General features: G+C 50.1%; 1 protein-coding gene across 5 annotated transcripts in view; it reads right to left on the reverse strand.

Annotated features, from left to right (window-relative positions):
• The window catches only part of SYMPK (symplekin scaffold protein), a 50,615-nt gene extending 34,731 nt beyond the window's left edge, over window positions 1–15,884 (reverse strand). For 3 of the 5 annotated variants that reach the window (XM_045381106.3, XM_074023921.1, XM_074023920.1), the window contains exons 1-6: window positions 15,798–15,884; window positions 7,117–7,144; window positions 5,370–5,493; window positions 5,168–5,233; window positions 3,438–3,491; window positions 3,268–3,341 (exon numbers count right to left, since the gene is read on the reverse strand). In XM_045381106.3, the coding sequence (XP_045237041.1) occupies window positions 3,268–3,341; window positions 3,438–3,491; window positions 5,168–5,233; window positions 5,370–5,493; window positions 7,117–7,118 (320 nt within the window). In that variant the 5' untranslated portion in view covers window positions 7,119–7,144; window positions 15,798–15,884. The remainder of the gene's footprint in view (window positions 1–3,267; window positions 3,342–3,437; window positions 3,492–5,167; window positions 5,234–5,369; window positions 5,494–7,116; window positions 7,145–15,797) is intronic. The other 2 variants (XM_045381108.3, XM_074023922.1) reach the window with 1 other exon arrangement.
• Between the last annotated feature and the right edge of the window lie 930 nt (window positions 15,885–16,814).

Genomic DNA, 16,814 nt, shown 5'->3' on the forward strand with positions numbered 1-16,814 from the left:
AGGGCTCAAAAAGTGGGGACCCTTTCCTAGCTTAGCAATAACCCCAGCAGGGTCATTTTCGTTGAAGAAAAAAATGAAGGGCCTCCAATAAATGTTTGTTCAATGAATAAACAGAAGCTCAGCACAGAATTTTCACAGCATACATTACAATGTGAAATATTAATTAAATCAGTCAAAAAGTATCAAACTTAGCTGTCAGCTACATGAAGGCAGGAATAATACGTTTTTGCTCACCGCTATACTACAGTCTAACACGGATGCCTGGTACAACAGCAGTCACGTGGTATATATTTGCTGAATGGACTTTTTACAAATTCAGAAAATTTATCATGAATTCTCCCAGTAAATGGGAAGATAGGGTATTTGGGCTCTGGCATTGCAGACATGAGTTAAAATCCCAGCCTTGGCCAGGCGCGATGGCTCATACCTGTAATCCTAGCACTTTGAGAGGCTGAGGCAGGTGGGTCACCTAACGTCAGGAGTTTGAGACCAGCCTGACCAACATAGTGAAATCCCATCTCTACTAAAAATACAAAATTAGCCGGGCCTGGTGGCGGGCGCCTGTAACTCCAGGTGCTTGGGAGGCTGAGGCAGGAGAATCGCTTGAACCTGGGTGGCGGAGGTTGCAATGAGCCGAGATTGCGCCATTGCACTCCAGCCTGGGCAACAAGAGCAAAATTCCATCTCAAAACAAAAACAAAAACAAAACAACAACAACAAACAAAATTAGCTGGGTGTGGTGGCAGGCACCTGTAATCTCAGCTACTCGGGGGGCTGAGGCAGGACAATCACTTGACTCAGGAGGCAGAGGTTGCAGTGAGCCAAGATTGCGCCACTGCACTCCAGTCTGGGTGACAGAGTGAGATTCCATCTCAAAAAAATAATAAATAAATAAAATCCCAGCCTTGCCGCATTCTGGCTGTATGACTTTAAGAAAATTCACTTCACCTCTCTGAGCCTGTCTTCTCTTCAGTTAAAGGATCAAACAACTGATCCATAGTACTATGAATAACGAAGCTGCTCAAGCATTTAGTACAGTGCGTTACAAACAAAAATATTTAATACACAGCAGCTATTCTACTTCCTCTCAGTCACAAAGCATCCAGTAAATGTTTAATGAACAAATCACTAAGTGACCAGCTTGAACAAGTCACTTTACCATTCTGAGCCTGTTTCCCTTTCTGTAAATAGAGGATAACCACAGTATCCATCGAGGCTGCCATAAAGATTACGAGGATAACACGGGAAAGGATCTAACACAGCCTAGGGCACAGTACGCGTTCACGTGGTGACCGTTATGTTCCACTCATTCACGTGTGCGACAAATACGTAGTCAGCCCCTACTAGGTGACAACATTGCTCCAGGCAGGTAGTGGGGACAAAGTGGTGAGCAAGACAGAAAAAGTCAAGCCCTGTCCTCAAAGAGCTGGTATTTTGCGGGAAGAATCAAGGTCATTTCAATGAGTGAGGAACACTGTAACGAACACTGAAGGCGAGGTGCCCGAGACGTGGGGCTGCATGGGAGTGGGCAGGAAGGGCTTTCTGAGGAAGAGACCTGAGGGAAGGGAGGGGGTGAGCCAGGCGGCAACCTGGGGACGAGGGACCCTAGCAGGCACAGCAAGCAGACAGGCTGCGAAATCCAACAGTGACTTCTGAGGAGCAGGGGAGACAGGGCCAGGAGTGAGATGAAGCCAAGGTGAGGGTTTGGGTTTCCACCTAAGTAAGCTGATGAGCCAGTTGGAGTCTGAGAGCAGGGGTGTGCCAAGATTGATTTACATTTAACAGCATCACTCTGGCTGCCGAGTACAAGAGGAGAAGTGGGAAATGAGTATGGTGATTCCTCTTTGGAGAATGAAATGCTTTGGAACTAGATTGTGAATATGCTAAATGCCACTAACTTGTTCAGTTTAAAACAGCTGATTTTTGCTGGGCGCAGTGGCTCATGTCTGTAATCCCAGCACTCTGGGAGGCCGACGTGGGCCAATTACTTGAGGTCACGAGTTCGAGACCGGCCTGGCCAACATGGCAAAACCCCATCTTTAATAAAAATACAAAAATTAGCCAGGCATGGTGGCGGGCACCTGTAATCCCAGCTACTCAGGAGGCTGAGGCACAAGAATCTCTTGAGCCTAGGAGGTGGAGGTTATAATGAGCCAAGATCGCACCACTGCACTCCAGCCTGGACAACAGAGCAAAACTCAGTCTCAAAAAAAAAAAAAAAAAAAAAAAAGAAAAAGGGCGCAGTGGCTCACGCCTGTAGTCCCAACACTTTGGGAGGTTGAGGCAGGTGGATCACCTGAGGTCAGGAGTTTGAGACCAGCCTGGCCAACACGGGGAAACCCCGTCTCTACTAAAAATTCAAAAATAAACTGGGCGTGGTGGTGCATGCCTGTAATCTCAGCTACTTGGGAGGCTGAGGCAGGAGAATCGCTTGAACCCGGAAGTAGGAGGTTGCAGTGAGCCGAGATTGCGCCACGGCACTCCAGCCTGGACAACAGTTGAGCAAGACTCCATCTCAAAAAAAAAAAAAAAAAAGATTTAAAAAAAAAGCTAGTTTTGCTATATGAATTTAACTAAAAAGAAAAAGAAGCAAGGGAGCCAGAGAGAGACCACTGAAGTCGTCAGGTAGGCGGGAAGGGTGGCTTGGGCCTGTGTAGTGGTAGAGGAAGCGACTGACAAATGGTCAGATGCTGCAGATATTCTCAAAGTGGAGCCCACAGTCCTTAGTGACAATGTAGATGTGAAGTGTGGAAGAACCAGAGGAATCGCCGGGTGTGGTGGCTCAAGCCTGTAATCCCAGCACTTTGGGAGGCGGAGATGGGCAGATCACGAGGTCAGGAGTTCGAGACCATCCTGGCTAACACGGTGAAACCCCGTCTCTACTAAAAAAATACAAAAAGCTAGCCAGGCGAGGTGGCTGGCGCCTGTAGTCCCAGCTACTCGGGAGGCTGAGGCAGGAGAATGGCATAAACCCGGGAGGTGGAGCTTGCAGTGAGCTGAGATCCGGCCACCGCACTCCAGCCCGGGCGACAGGCGAGACTCTGTCTCAAAAAAAAAAAAAAAAAAAAAAAAAGAACCAGAGGAATCACAGATGACCCCAGGGTTTCGATCTTACTAAGTATTTACTGGGGAATCAGTGTGCAAGAGAGAGAGAAAGGGTCTGGGAAGCAGAGGGCCGGCCTCTCAGTGGTGGCCTCCAGGCCAGGCCAGGAGCTGAAGGCTGCCTCCAGTGAGAATGCTCCCGGGCCTCCCTGCCTCACCCCATACCATGCCTCCTCGATGAAGCCGATGACAAATTTTCGCACTTCGATTGACTTGTCTGCTTGGAATGCGATGATCTCCTGCCAATGTCAGAGAGAAAGTGGATCAGGGCTACACTAGGATCCACATCCCGTTTCCCGTACACCACACCCCTTTATCTTCTGTCAGTCACTCACGTCCAGGAAGTTGTCCAGTAGTGTGGGGTCTTTGTTGATGATCAGCTCCTGGACCTGGAAGGAGAGTGGGGGTGGGGAGGAAGAATAACCATATAAAACCAGGGGCCAACTAATACAGACAGGAGAGTAGAGGGGAAGACAGCAGAGGGCTAGGCAGCAGATACACTCATCTCAATGCCTGGCTCTGCTGCTCCCTACCAAGGGTGCTATGCCCTGGGCATGGTCTCTGACACTCAGTTTGCTCATCTATAAAATGAGACTCTTAAACATCAACTCAAAAGGGATATCAGGAGGCCAGAATGAGATCCTACAAGGCACAGGTCCTGGTAGATAGTGAGGACATGACACAGGAGGGGGCTGAATAAAAGAGGGAAATGCCCCAGGGCTCAGGCCTTCCTAAGGTTTGGCCTCCTTCCACCTGTCCATCAGTTCTCCCCACTCTCCTGCTTCTGCTCCCCAGTTCGCATTGCCATGATTCAGCAAACATCTTCACAGTGAGAACCCAACTCCTGAAGCCCTTGTGCTGGCCAGACTCTTTGGAATAAGCCCTTCTCATGGACATCCTCCAATAAGCAAAGAGCTGGCACAGGACCTGGCTGCTACAACTCAAGCTACTATTGCTAAACGGCCTCATGACCACCCATGGGGGAGGCACCAGGTACATCCACTCCACCTCGGAGGTGGGGCTACTCCACAAGGCTACACGCTGATCAAGGAGCCAAACGGGTTATCACACAGGCATGCTAACCTCGCCAGTCTCTAAACTCCAACTCCTGCTCTGAACCATGCCCAGCCTAAAGTGCCCCATGTTGTCTTCTGCCTTTGCACACACTTCTGTGTCCTCAGCTTGACATGCTCTCCCTCTCTCAGCTGGGCACGGTGGCTCGTGCCTGTAATCCCAAACACTTTGGGGGGCCAAGGTGGGTGGACCACTTGAGCTCAGGAGTTTGAGACCAGCCTGGTCAACACGGTGAAACACGTCTCTACTAAAACCACAAAAATTAGCCAGGCATGGTGGCAGGTGCCTATAATCCCAGCTACTCAGGAGGTTGAGTCAGGAGAATCGCTTGAACCGGGGAGGCAGGAGTTGCAGTGAGCAGGGATCATGCCATGGCACTCCAGCCTGGGCAACACAGCAAGACTCTGTCTCAAAATAAATAAATAAAAGAGATGCTCTGTCTCTCTAATTTGGTATACTTCTCTCCTTTTATCCTCCAGGATTTGGTTCAAAAGTCCTCCCTGACTCCTCATCCCTAGGCTGGGTCAGGATCTCCCTCTGGGCTCCCAGAGCCCACCTGGGATTCCTTCTCCATCCCAGCCCTGCCCATACTGGGTCATCATTGTCTGGTGACAGGCATGTCTGCCCCACCTCCAGTCACCTTCTCTGACTGGACACTGGCAGAGAAGAAATGCAATGATGAAGAGTGTAGGATTTGGAGCTGGAATCCAGGATTCAAGTACTAGTTCAGCCAGTTCCCAGCAGAGTGACCTTGGGCTAATGATTTAAGCCCTGGGGTCTGCTTCTTTCTGTATAAAACAGGGATGAAATTACCCTGCCTTACAGAGCTTTCATGAGAACTAGAAGAGCAGAGGCCTGCACTGAGCACTGTGGCCAGCACACACTGCGTGTGTAAATTTAGACACTGGTGTTACTGCTAGTGTCTTCTTTCTCAGGTTCCCAGCCTCCTCCCTTTCACCTGCTCAGCCCAGGATGCCCCCGGGGCTCTCACCTGTTTGAGCACTGTGATCTTTGAGTCATTGGTGATCAGCGCCGCCTGGTTCAGAAGATCCACCACCTGGAAGGAAGGGAAGGGGCAGGGGATAGTGCCAGCCCAGTCCAGCCCCCTTGGCACTCCCAGGGCTTTGCCACCTAAGATTGTCCAAAGCCAGGGGCTGTGCTTCCTCATTCCAAGCCCTGCCCGCCACACTCACCCTCTCTGAGGTGGTCATGCCATCGATTCCCGGCCCCTCCTCTTGAGTGAAAAACTGTGATGCCACACTCCGGCGGGTGACGCTGTCCCCACTGCCACTCGCCATGGCTGCCGTCAGCTTGTCCCTGGGAAAGAAGAGGATGGATCAAGCTCAGGGGACCAGCAGATGGGCCAGGCTAGATTGTCACCCGAACATCTACAAAGGGCTCAACCCTCCTTCCCAGCCTGTTCCTCCCCAGTAAAGCCTTCTGAAGTCCCTCTCCCCTCCAGGCTCTGTCTCTGGCTTATGCATGTGTGCATGGGGGCTGCAACTTGGGGAAGACTGACATCTCCCAAGGCAGAGCCAGAAGTCTAAGCCTCACCTCTAGTGCTTTACACAGAGTGGGCCAACCACAAACACCTGCTGAACGATGGCCCACATGAATGTGCAACAGCCACCTTACAGGTCTCCGTGCTTCCCTTCTCTCCACCTGGGATATGCTCTGGACTGGGCACCAGAGCGAACTTTTTTTTTTGAGACGAAGTCGTGCTCTGTCACCTAGGTTGGAGTGTGGTGGTGCGATCTCAGCTCACTGCAACCTCCACCTCCCAGGTTCAAGTGATTCTCCTGCCTCAGCCTCCCAAGTAACTGGGATTACAGGCACGCGCCACCACGCCCAGCTAATTTTTGTATTTTCAGTAGAGACAGGGTTTCACCATGTTGGCCAGGCTGGTCTCAAACTCCTGACCTCAGGTGTTCCACCTGCCTCAGCCTCCCAAAGTGCTGGGATTACAGGCATGAACCACAGTGCCTGGCCCAGAGCAAACCTTCAAAAACATAGCTCTGAGGAATACCAGGCACACAGTCTGGCACATAGTAGGCACTCAATACATCATAAAAGGCCTGCTTCAATAAATTATGTTTCAGCCACTCTCTGGAACACTATGAAGTTGTTTTTAAAAGGGAGGAAGGGGGCTTTTAGGCATCTAACACAGTCACACTGGCAAAATTATGGAATGATTAACATGGCAGGATATATCAATTACACAGCTATTCATAATAGCAAAAGACGAGGCCGGGCGCGGTGGCTCAAGCCTGTAATCCCAGCACTTTGGGAGGCCGAGACAGGTGGATCACGGGTCAGGAGATCGAGACCATCCTGGCTAACACGGTGAAACCCCGTCTCTACTAAAAAATACAAAAATAGGCCGGGCGCGGTGGCTCAAGCCTGTAATCCCAGCACTTTGGGAGGCCGAGACGGGCAGATCACAAGGTCAGGAGATCGAGACCAGCCTGGCTAATACGGTGAAACCCCGTCTCTACTAAAAAATACAAAAAACTAGCCGGGTGAGGTGGCGGGCGCCTGTAGTCCCAGCTACTCGGGAGGCTGAGGCAGGAGAATGGCGTAGACCCGGGAGGCGGAGCTTGCAGTGAGCTGAGATGCGGCCACTGCACTCCAGCCTGGGCGACAGAGCGAGACTCCGTCTCAAAAAAAAAAAAAAAAAAAAATACAAAAATACTAGCCGGGCGCAGTGGCGGGCGCCCGTAGTCCCAGCTACTTGGGAGGCTGAGGCAGGAGAATGGCGGGAACCCAGGAGATGGAGCTTGCAGTGAGCTGAGATCACGCCACCGCACTCCAGCCTGGGGGACAGAGCGAGACTCCATCTCAAAAAAAAATAAAAAATAAAAAAATAATAGCAAAAGATGAGAAGCAATCCCAATGTCCTCAAACAGGGAGACTGGCTGAAAAACACGGTTATACACATACATAATGAAAGACCACGGGACTCGAACACCTGTGAAAAAAAGTGAAAAAGAAAATATATAAATATAAATTTATATTACAAGGAAAAAAACAGACTATGAAACTGTAACAAGAAAGGAAGGAAAAAAACAAAAAAAATGAGAACAGTCTCTAGACACTGATAGAGACTGCATATATTAAATGAAAACAAGCAAAGCTGAAGACAGTGTTGACTATATGTTTCTGTTTTACACAAAAAAAGAAAAACGTGGCCGGGTGCAGTGGCTCATGCCCGTAATCCCAGCACTTTGGGAGGCTGAGGCAGGCAGATCGCTTGAGCCTAGGAGTTGGAGAGCAGCCTGGGCAACATGGTGTAACCCTGTCTCTCCAGAAAATACAAAAATTAGCTGGGCATGGTGGCGCGCCTGGTAGTCCCAGCTACTCAGGGAGGTGAAGGCAGAGGCTGTAGTGAGCCAAAATCGGGTCACTGCACAGTGAGACCTTGTCTCAAAAAAAAAAAAAAAAAAAAAAAAAAGCCAAAAAAATATATATGTTAAAAAAGAAAAAAAATCTGAAAGGATAAACCAAAAACCAGCAGAGGAAACAGGGTAAAAAAAAATTGGTGAGGCTGAGCGCCCTGGCTCATGCCTGTAGTCCCAGCACTTTGGGAGGCCGAAACTGGCAGATCGTCTGAGGTCAGGAGTTTGAGATCAACCTGGCCAACATGGTGAAACCCCATCTCTAGTAAAAACACAACAATTAGCTGTGCCTGTAATCCCAGCTATTTGGGAGGCTGAGGCAGAAGAATAGCTTGAACCCAGGAGGCGGAGGGGTGCAGTGAGCTGAGATTGTGCCACTGCACTCCTCCAGTCTGGGCCAGAGAGACAGACTACATCACACACACACAAAAAAAAGGTGAATCTCAATATATTAATATATTATCATGAAAAGATGTCCCTGACAGCCTGTTGCATCAGAGGACAATACATGTAGTTCAAGTCATTTTTGTCAAGTATGTGTTCATGCATACACAGAATGACCTGAGGCAAGACACTGAACTTCTCTGGCTCTCAGTTTCCTCTTCTAGAAAACAGGGATAGTAACAGGGCTTACCTCCCAAGACAATTTTGAGGATTAAATGAGTTAGTATACATAGTAAACATTGGCTAAGTATACTATCATTTTTATGTACATTGCAAAAGATCTGAAGGTTATTGCATAAACTGTTAATAACAATTACGATAATTAATAATAATTTGGCCAGCTCACACCTTTAATCCTAGGACTTTGGGAGGCTAAGATGGGAGGATCAATTGAGCTCAGGAGGTGGAGGCTGCAGTGAGCTGTGATCCCTACCACTGCATTCCAGCCTGTGGACAGAGCTACACTCTGTCTCAAAAACAAACAGGCCAGGTGCCGTGGCTCACACCTGTAATTCCAGCACTTTGGGAGGCTGAGGCAGGCAGAACACCTGAGGCCAGGAGTTCGAGACCAGACTGGCCAACATGAAGAAACACCGTCCCTACTAAAAATACACAAATTAGTCAGGCGTGGTGGCACATACCTATAATCCCACCTATTTTGGAGGCTGAGGCAGGAGAATCACTTGAACCTGGGAAGCAGAGATAGTGAGCTGAAATCACGCCACCGCACTCCAGCTTGGGCAAGAGAGCGAGACTGTCTCAAAAACAAAACAAGGCCGGGCGCGGTGGCTCACAACTGTAATCCCAGCACTTGGGAGGGCAAGGCGGTTGGATCGCTGAGGTCAGGAGATTGAGACCATCCTGGCTAACATGGTGAAACCCCGTCTCTATTAAAAATACAAAAAAATTAGCCAGGTGTGGTGGCGGGCGTCTGAGGCAGGACAATGGCATGAACCCAGGAAGCGGAGCTTGCAGTGAGCTGAGATTATACCACTGCACACAAGCCTGGGGAACAGAGCGAGACTCTGTCTCAAAAAAAAAAAAAAAACAACAACAAACAAACATGCCAAAAAACAATAATCTGAGAAGGGTGAAAAATGATCCTATTTTTTTTTTTTTGAGATGGAATTTCGCTCTTGTTGCCCAGGCTGGAGTACAATGGCACGATCTCAGCTCACCACAACCTCCATCTCCCAGGTTCAAGCAGTTCTCCTGCCTCAGCCTCCCAAGTAGCTGGGATTACAGGTATGCGCCACCACATCTGGCTAATTTTTGTATTTTTAGTAGAGACGAGGTTTTCTCATGTTGGTCAGACTGGTCTAGAGCTCCCAATCTCAGGTGATCCGCCCACCTCGGCCTCCCAAAGTGCGGGGATTAAAGGTGTGAGCCACTGCCTCTGGCTGAAAATGATACATTTTTTTTTTTTTTGAGACAAGAGTCTCGCTCTGTCGCCCAGGCTGGAGTGCAGTGGCGGGATCTCAGCTCACTGCAAGCTCCCCTCCCCGGGTTTAGGCCATTCTCCTGCCTCAGCCTCCCAAGTAGCTGGGACTACAGGCACCCACCACCTCACCCGGCTAGTTTTTTGTATTTTTTTTTTAGTAGAGATGCGGTTTCACCGTGTTAGCCAGGATGGTCTCGATCTCCTGACTTCATGATCCGCCAGTCTTGGCCTCCCAAAGTGCTGGGGTTACAAGCTTGAGCCACCGCGCCAGGCCAATGATACATTTTTTTTTTTTTTGAGACGGAGTGTCACTCTGTCTCCCCGGCTGGAGTGCGGTGGCGTGATCTCCACTCACTGCAAGCTCTGCCTCCCGGGTTCACGCCATTCTCCTGCCTCAGCCTCCCGTGTGGTTGGGACTACAGGCGCCCGCCACCTCGCCCGGCTAGTTTTTTGTATTTTTTTTTTTTTTTTGGAGAGATGCGGTTTCACCGTGTTAGCCAGGATGGTCTCGATCTCCTGACTTCGTGATCTGCCCGTCTCAGCCTCCCAAAGTGCTGGGGTTACAGGCTTGAGCCACTGCGCCAGGCCAATGATACTTTTTTTTTTTTTTTTTTTTTGAGACGGAGTCTTGCGCTGTCGCCCGGGCTGGAGTGCAGTGGCCGGATCTCAGCTCACTGCAAGCTCCGCCTCCCGGGTTTGCGCCATTCTCCTGCCTCAGCCTCCTGAGTAGCTGGGACTACAGGCGCCCGCCACCTCGCCCGGCTAGTTTTTTGTATTTTTTTTTTTTTTTTTTTTTGAGACGGAGTCTCGCTCTGTCACCCAGGCTGGAGTGCGGTGGCCGGATCTCAGCTCACTGCAAGCTCCGCCTCCCGGGTTCACGCCATTCTCCTGCCTCAGCCTACCGAGTAGCTGGGACTATAGGCGCCCGCCACCTCGCCCGGCTAGTTTTTTGTATTTTTTTTAGTAGAGACGGGGTTTCACCGTGTTAGCCAGGATGGTCTCGATCTCCTGACCTCGTGATCCGCCTGTCTCGGCCTCCCAAAGTGCTGGGATTACAGGCGTAAGCCACCGCGCCTGGCCAGTTTTTTTGTATTTTTTAGTAGAGACGGGGTTTCACTGTGTTAGCCAAGATGGGTCTCGCTCTGTCTCCCAGGCTGGAGTGCGGTGTCCCGAACTCCACTCACTGCAAGCTCCGCCTCCCGGGTTCACGCCATTCTCCTGCCTCAGCCTCCCCTGTCGCTGGGACTACAGGCGCCCGCCACCGCGCCCGGCTAATTTTTGTATTTTTAGTAGAGACACGGTTTCACCGTGTTAGTCAGGATGGTCTCGATCTCCTGACCTCGTGATCCGCCCATCTCGGCCTCCCAAAGTGCTGGGATTACAGGCTTGAGCCACTGCACCGGCCAATGATACATTTTTTAAAAGGAACTACACAATAGCTAGTCACAGCAGTATCACATGATAGGTGTCCGCTGAACGAATGACGAGCCAACAGCCTCCTCCTTAGTTTCCCTGCTGCCTGTCACCCACTATCTTGCAAAGAGTCAGGGCCAATGTCCCCACGAAGGTCTACAAGACCTTATGGCATCTGGCCTGTTCTTCCTCTGACTGCCTCTCCCCGAGCTCTCTGCTCCACCCACTCTGGCCTCCTTGCTGTCCCGTGAACATGCCCAACATGCCCCTTCCTTGAAGACTCTGTGCCTCTCTTCCTTCTGCCTGGAATATTCCTCCTCCTAGATCTCAGCACAACTCCTTCCCTCTTCATTTCCTTCAGGACTCCACTCACATGTCTCTGCAGTAAGGCCTTCCCCGATGACCGTATTTCAAATTTCAACTCCCTCTCGATCTCCATCTGTGTTGCTTTTTCTCCATAGCATTTATCATCGCACACTACGTATTTATAAGTTCCACGAGGACAGTAATTTATTTATTTGAAATCATTTTTTGGTAGAGACGGACTTTCGCCATGTTGCCCAGGCTGGTCTTGAACTCCTGTGCTCAAGCAATCCACCCTCCTTGGCCTCCCAAAGTGCTTGGGATTAACAGGTCTGAGCCATCGCCCCCCAGCCTAGAACAGTGACTTTGTTTCTTCACTTTTTATATTCCCAGCATGGAAGAGTGCTTGGCACCTAGCAGGTGCTCAATAAACATCTGCTGAATGAATGAACACTCCTGCCAAACAGCCTCCCCAATCACTGGGTTCAGTATTCCTGCCCTTTCACTCTTGAATCCTCGAAAAATAATAGCTATACTTGTTCTACTCTTTCCCCCTTTCTCACTACTGCACTTAACAAGTCTTTTTTTTTTTAAAGGCATGATGTGGTGGCTCACTCCTGTAATCCCAGCACTTTAGGGGGCCAAAGTGAGCAGCTCAGTTGAGGTCAGGAGTTCAAGACCAGCCTGGCCAACATGGCAAAACCCAGTGTATACTAAAAATACAAAAAAATTAGTTGGGCATGGTGATGCATGCCTGTAATCCCAGCTACTTGGGAGGCTGAGGCACGAGAATTACCTGAACCAGGGAGGCAGAGGTTGCAGCGAGCCGAGCCGAGATTGCACCACTGCACTCCAGCCTGCATGACAGAGCAAGACTCTGTCTCAAAAAAAAAAAAAAAGTAAAGAAAAGAAAAATAGGATGGGTATAGGGGCTCACAGTTGTAAACCCAGCATTTTGGTAGGTCTAGGTGGGAGGATGGCTTGAGGCCAGGAATTCAGGACTAGACTAGGCCTAAAAACTAAAAAAGAAGGCCAGGTGCAGTGGTTCATACCTATAATCGCAACATTTTGGGAGGCTGAAGCAGGAGGATTACTTGAGGCCAGGAGTTTGAAAACAGCCTGGGCAATGCAGTGAGACCCCATCTCTAGACACATGCACAATTAGCTGGGCATCAAGATCATGCCAGTGCACTTCAGCCTAGGAGACACAGAAAGACTCCATCTCAAAAAACAAAAAAAAAAATTGGCCAGGCATATTGCCATGAACCTTTACTCCCAGCTACTCTGGAGGCTAAAGTGGAAAGACTGTTTGAACCTGGTTGTACTGAAGTATGACTGGGCCACCGTACTCCAGCCTGGGCAACAGAGCATAGATCTGATGAACCTCTTTCCAAAAAAAGAAAAGGCCAGGTGCGGTGGCTCACGCCTGTAATCCCACCACTTTGGGAGGCCGAGACAGGTGGATCACAAGGTCAGGAGATCAAGACCATCCTAGCTAACACGGTGAAACCCCGTCTCTACTAAAAAATACAAAAAACTAGCCAGGCGAGGTGGCGGGTGCCTGTAGTCCCAGCTACTCGGGAGGCTGAGGCAGGAGAATGGCAGGAACCCGGGAGGCAGAGCTTGCAGTGAGCCGAGATCCGGCCACTGCACTCCAGCCTTGGCGACAGAGCGAGACTCCGTCTCAAAAAACAAAAACAAAAACAAAAAAAACAAAAAATTAGCCGGGCGTGGTGGCGGGCCCCTATAGTCCCAGCTACTTGGGAGGCTGAGGCAGGAGAATGGTGTGAACCCAGGAGGCGGAGCTTGCAGTGAGCCGAGATGGGGCACTGCACTCCAGCCTGGGTGACAGAGCAAAGACTCCGTCTCAAAAAAAAAAAAGAAAAGAAAAGAAAAATAATCAGTTAATATATATTGAACACAGCCGGCCACGGAGGCTCAAGCCTGTAATCCCAGCACTTTGGGAGGCCAAGGCGGGTGGATCACCCAAGATCAGCCGTTCGAGATCAGCCTGGCCAACATGGTGAAACCCCATCTCTACTAAAAATACAAAAAAATTAACCAGGCATGGTGGCGGGCACATGTAATCCTAGCTACGCAAGAGGCTGAGGCAGAAGAATCGCTTGAACCTGGGAGGTGGAGGTTACAGTGAGCCGAGGTCACATCATTGCACTTCAGCCTGGGCAACAAGAGTGAAACTCCATCTCAAATTAAAAAAAAGAAAAAAAAAAAAAAATATATATATATATAGAGAGAGAGAGAGAGACAGAACACTTAACATGTGCTGAGCACAATTCTAATATATACATATTAACTCATTTAAACCTCAGACACCAAGGTTTAAATAAATTAATATGTATATATTAGAATTAATATACATGAGTTAGGTTTATGTTTTTGGTTTTTGAGACAGGGTATCGCTCTGTTGCCCAGGCTGGAGTGCAGTGCCGCAATCTCAGCTCACCGCAATCTCTGCCTCCCAGGCTCAGACGATCCTCCTACCTCACTTTCCCAAGTAGCTGAGACTACAGGCGAATGCCCAGGTAATTTTTGTACTTTCTGTAGAGAAGGGTTTTGCCATGTCGCCCAGGCTGGGAGTTACTATTTTTAATCTTCATGTTACAGATGAGGAAACTGAAGACCAAGGAAGTAAAGTGACCTGATCAAAGGCACACAGCTTGTAAGAGGCAGAGCCAGCAGCAAGGCTGCATATCTTCCTTACCACTATGCTACAGTACTGTTTATCTGAAAGGAATTGTTTTTCACCCCCAGGTCTGTTTACGTAAGCCAAGGATCCTGGCCACCAAACAACAGGCAGTATGCCATCCCCAGTCAAAACATAAAAAACAGGCTGGGCGTGGTGGCTCACGCCTGTAGTCCCAACCCCACTGTACTCCAGCCTGGGCCACAGAGTGGGACTCTGCCTCAAAAAACAAAAACAAAACCCCATAATAAACATTTCCACTTTTTTCATGATGATAATACATCCAGATCAACCAAAATATTTTACTGTTCCGTTCTTACTGACTTTTGGTTTATGATTTTTTTTTTTTAAACACATATATAAAATTCTCCTGCAGGAGCTAGATTTTATGCAAAAAAAGGAAAAGAAAAAACCCATATATACATATTTCCCTTTCTTTTACAAAAAGAGCAGACATAGGGCCGGGAGCGGTGACTTACGCTTGTAATCCCAGCACTTTGGGAGGCCGAGGCAGGTGGATCACGAGGTCAGGAGCTCAAGACCAGCCTGACCAACATGGTGAAACCCCATCTTTACTAAAAATACAAAAATTAGCCGGGGGTAGCGGTATGCGTCTGTAATCCCAGCTACTCAGGAGGCTGAGGCAGGAGAATTGCTTGAACCTGGAAGGCAGAGGTTGCAGTGAGCTGAGATCACTTGAGGTCAGGAGTTCAAGACCAGACTGGCCAACACGGTGAAACCCCGTCTCTACTAAAAATATAAAAATTACCTGGGTGTGGTGGGGCACGTTTGTAATACCAGCTACTCGGGAGGCTGAGGCAGGAGAATCACTTGAACTAGGGAGGTGGAGGCTGCAGTGAACTGAGATCGTGCCAGCTTGAGCGACAGAGTGAGACCCCGTCTCAAAAAAAAAAAAAAAAAAAAAGCACACACAATAAACACTAACCTCCACTTGTTTTCCCTTAATATATGTTGGCGACCACTATATCAGTGTATAGAGATTTTCATCATTTCCTTTTATCTACCTCATTCCTTTTTAGAGTTGCATAGTATTTTCTTATGTGGATGTATTACAGTTTCTTTCAGCCAATCTTCTTATTTAAGAACATTTGGGATGCGTGTAGCCTTTTGCTGTGATGAACAGTATCACCGGTTCCTCTTTCCTCTCGATGTACTCATTAAGAAGTGGTACCCTGCCCCACTGCTACCCGGGAATCTGACGACTACCCTGTTTCCCCAGACTGGCTCTAGGAGTATCTTTTATTCCTTCAACCAACATTAGCTGGGCGTCTCCGGCGTGACTGGCGCTGTGCTGGGAACCCAGTGGCGACAGAGACAAACCTAGTCCCTACCTTCATGAAACACACGGTCACAGACATCATAAAACAGCACACAGATAAGAGTCTGATAACAAATTAGAACACACGTGACATGAAGGAACAGAGACGGACAAGAGCATTTAACAGGCGGATTTCGGGATGGAGGGTAGGCAAGGAGGGCTTCGCAGAGGAAGTGACGTTGGTGCCGAGACTCGAAGGATGAATGGGAGTTGGCCAGGCCGAATGGGTAAAAGGATGTTGCGGGCAGAGCGGACAACCTGTGCAAAATCCCCGACGCGGGAAAGCGCATGGCAAGTTTAAGGAACCGAAAGGCCAGGGCGGCTGCGAGAGGTGGGGAAGAAGCAAAGAGGCCGAGTCGAAGCAGGCGAGGTCTGCGGGGCGGACGCACCCGGAGGGCCACGTTGGAACTTTGCCTCGAGGGCACTAGGGAGCCAAGGAAGGGTCCCGAGCAGGGAAAGAAACATGGGTCGCGAAAGCCACTCTTCCCCTCTCCCCACGGCGACCCCCTCCCCGCCCGCGCCCCTGCTTCTTTAGGCGCCTCCTCCCTTCGTCTCCGGGCCCAAACGCCGCCTCCCGCTCACCGCGGCTCTGGCCTCCGTTCCCCTCGCGCCCCCTCAGCAGCGCCTCTTCCTAGACTCCGCCACCGCCGCCGCCATCTTCCGTTCGTCGCCGGGAACTGTGCGCACGCGCCCCACACCCAGGGCCGCCGGGAAATGGAGTCCAGAGCACAGTCCGACCCCGCCCATGCCTCGTCCCGTGAGAGCGGCCTTCTGCCCGCCTCCTTACTACGGCGAGCGGCCCCTTCATTTCCGGCTTGGGGCGCTAGGCCTTCTGGGAAATGTAGTCCCCTCGGCGGCACAGTGAGGCTAGGGAACTAGAGCATTCTGGGAAATGGAGTTCTCAGTAGTGCTGAGTCCCTGGACGGCTGGCTGGTCTTGGAGAGTGGGGAGTTCGGGCAGCGAAGCTCCTGGGTCTTTGAGGGGAGGTGGTCTGTTGCCCTAATGGGGTCTGCGGTGAGGCCCCGATCCTCTCCACCTTTGTTCTTAACTCTTTCAACAGTCTGAAGCATTTCTTTTTATTTTCTTTTGGAGACGGAGTCTCGCTCTCTCGCCCAGGCTGGACCGCAGCGGCCGGATCTCGGCTCACTGCAACCACCGCTTCACAGGTTCAAACGATTCTCCTGCCTCAGCCTCCCGAATAGCTGGGATTACAGGCACGCACCATCACGCCTAGCTAGTTTTTGTAAGAGATGGGGTTTCACCCTGTTGGCCAGGCTGGTCTCAAACTCCTGACCTCAAGTGATTCGCCCGCCCGCCTCGGCGTCCCACAGTGCTGGAATTACAGGCGTGAGCCACCGCGCCCGGTCAAGTCTGAAGCATTTCTAGCCGTCGGAAGTCTCAGTCTTCCTGTCTGTCGAATGGGGATGTGATTTCGGAGACCTCTTAAGGGTCCTTATAGTCACATAGTGGCCCTGGCGCTCTGATTCCCCTTTCTTCCGCGACGGTCATGCAGGGCTCTGGCTCTTCGTCCTCTCATGTCGAGATGATGAAACCCCCTGAGGTAGAAAGGCTCCAGAGTTCTGCCCTCGGGGCCCTTGG

This window comes from Macaca fascicularis, chromosome 19 (assembly GCF_037993035.2).
Source record: "Macaca fascicularis isolate 582-1 chromosome 19, T2T-MFA8v1.1".
NCBI lineage: Eukaryota > Metazoa > Chordata > Mammalia > Primates > Cercopithecidae > Macaca > Macaca fascicularis.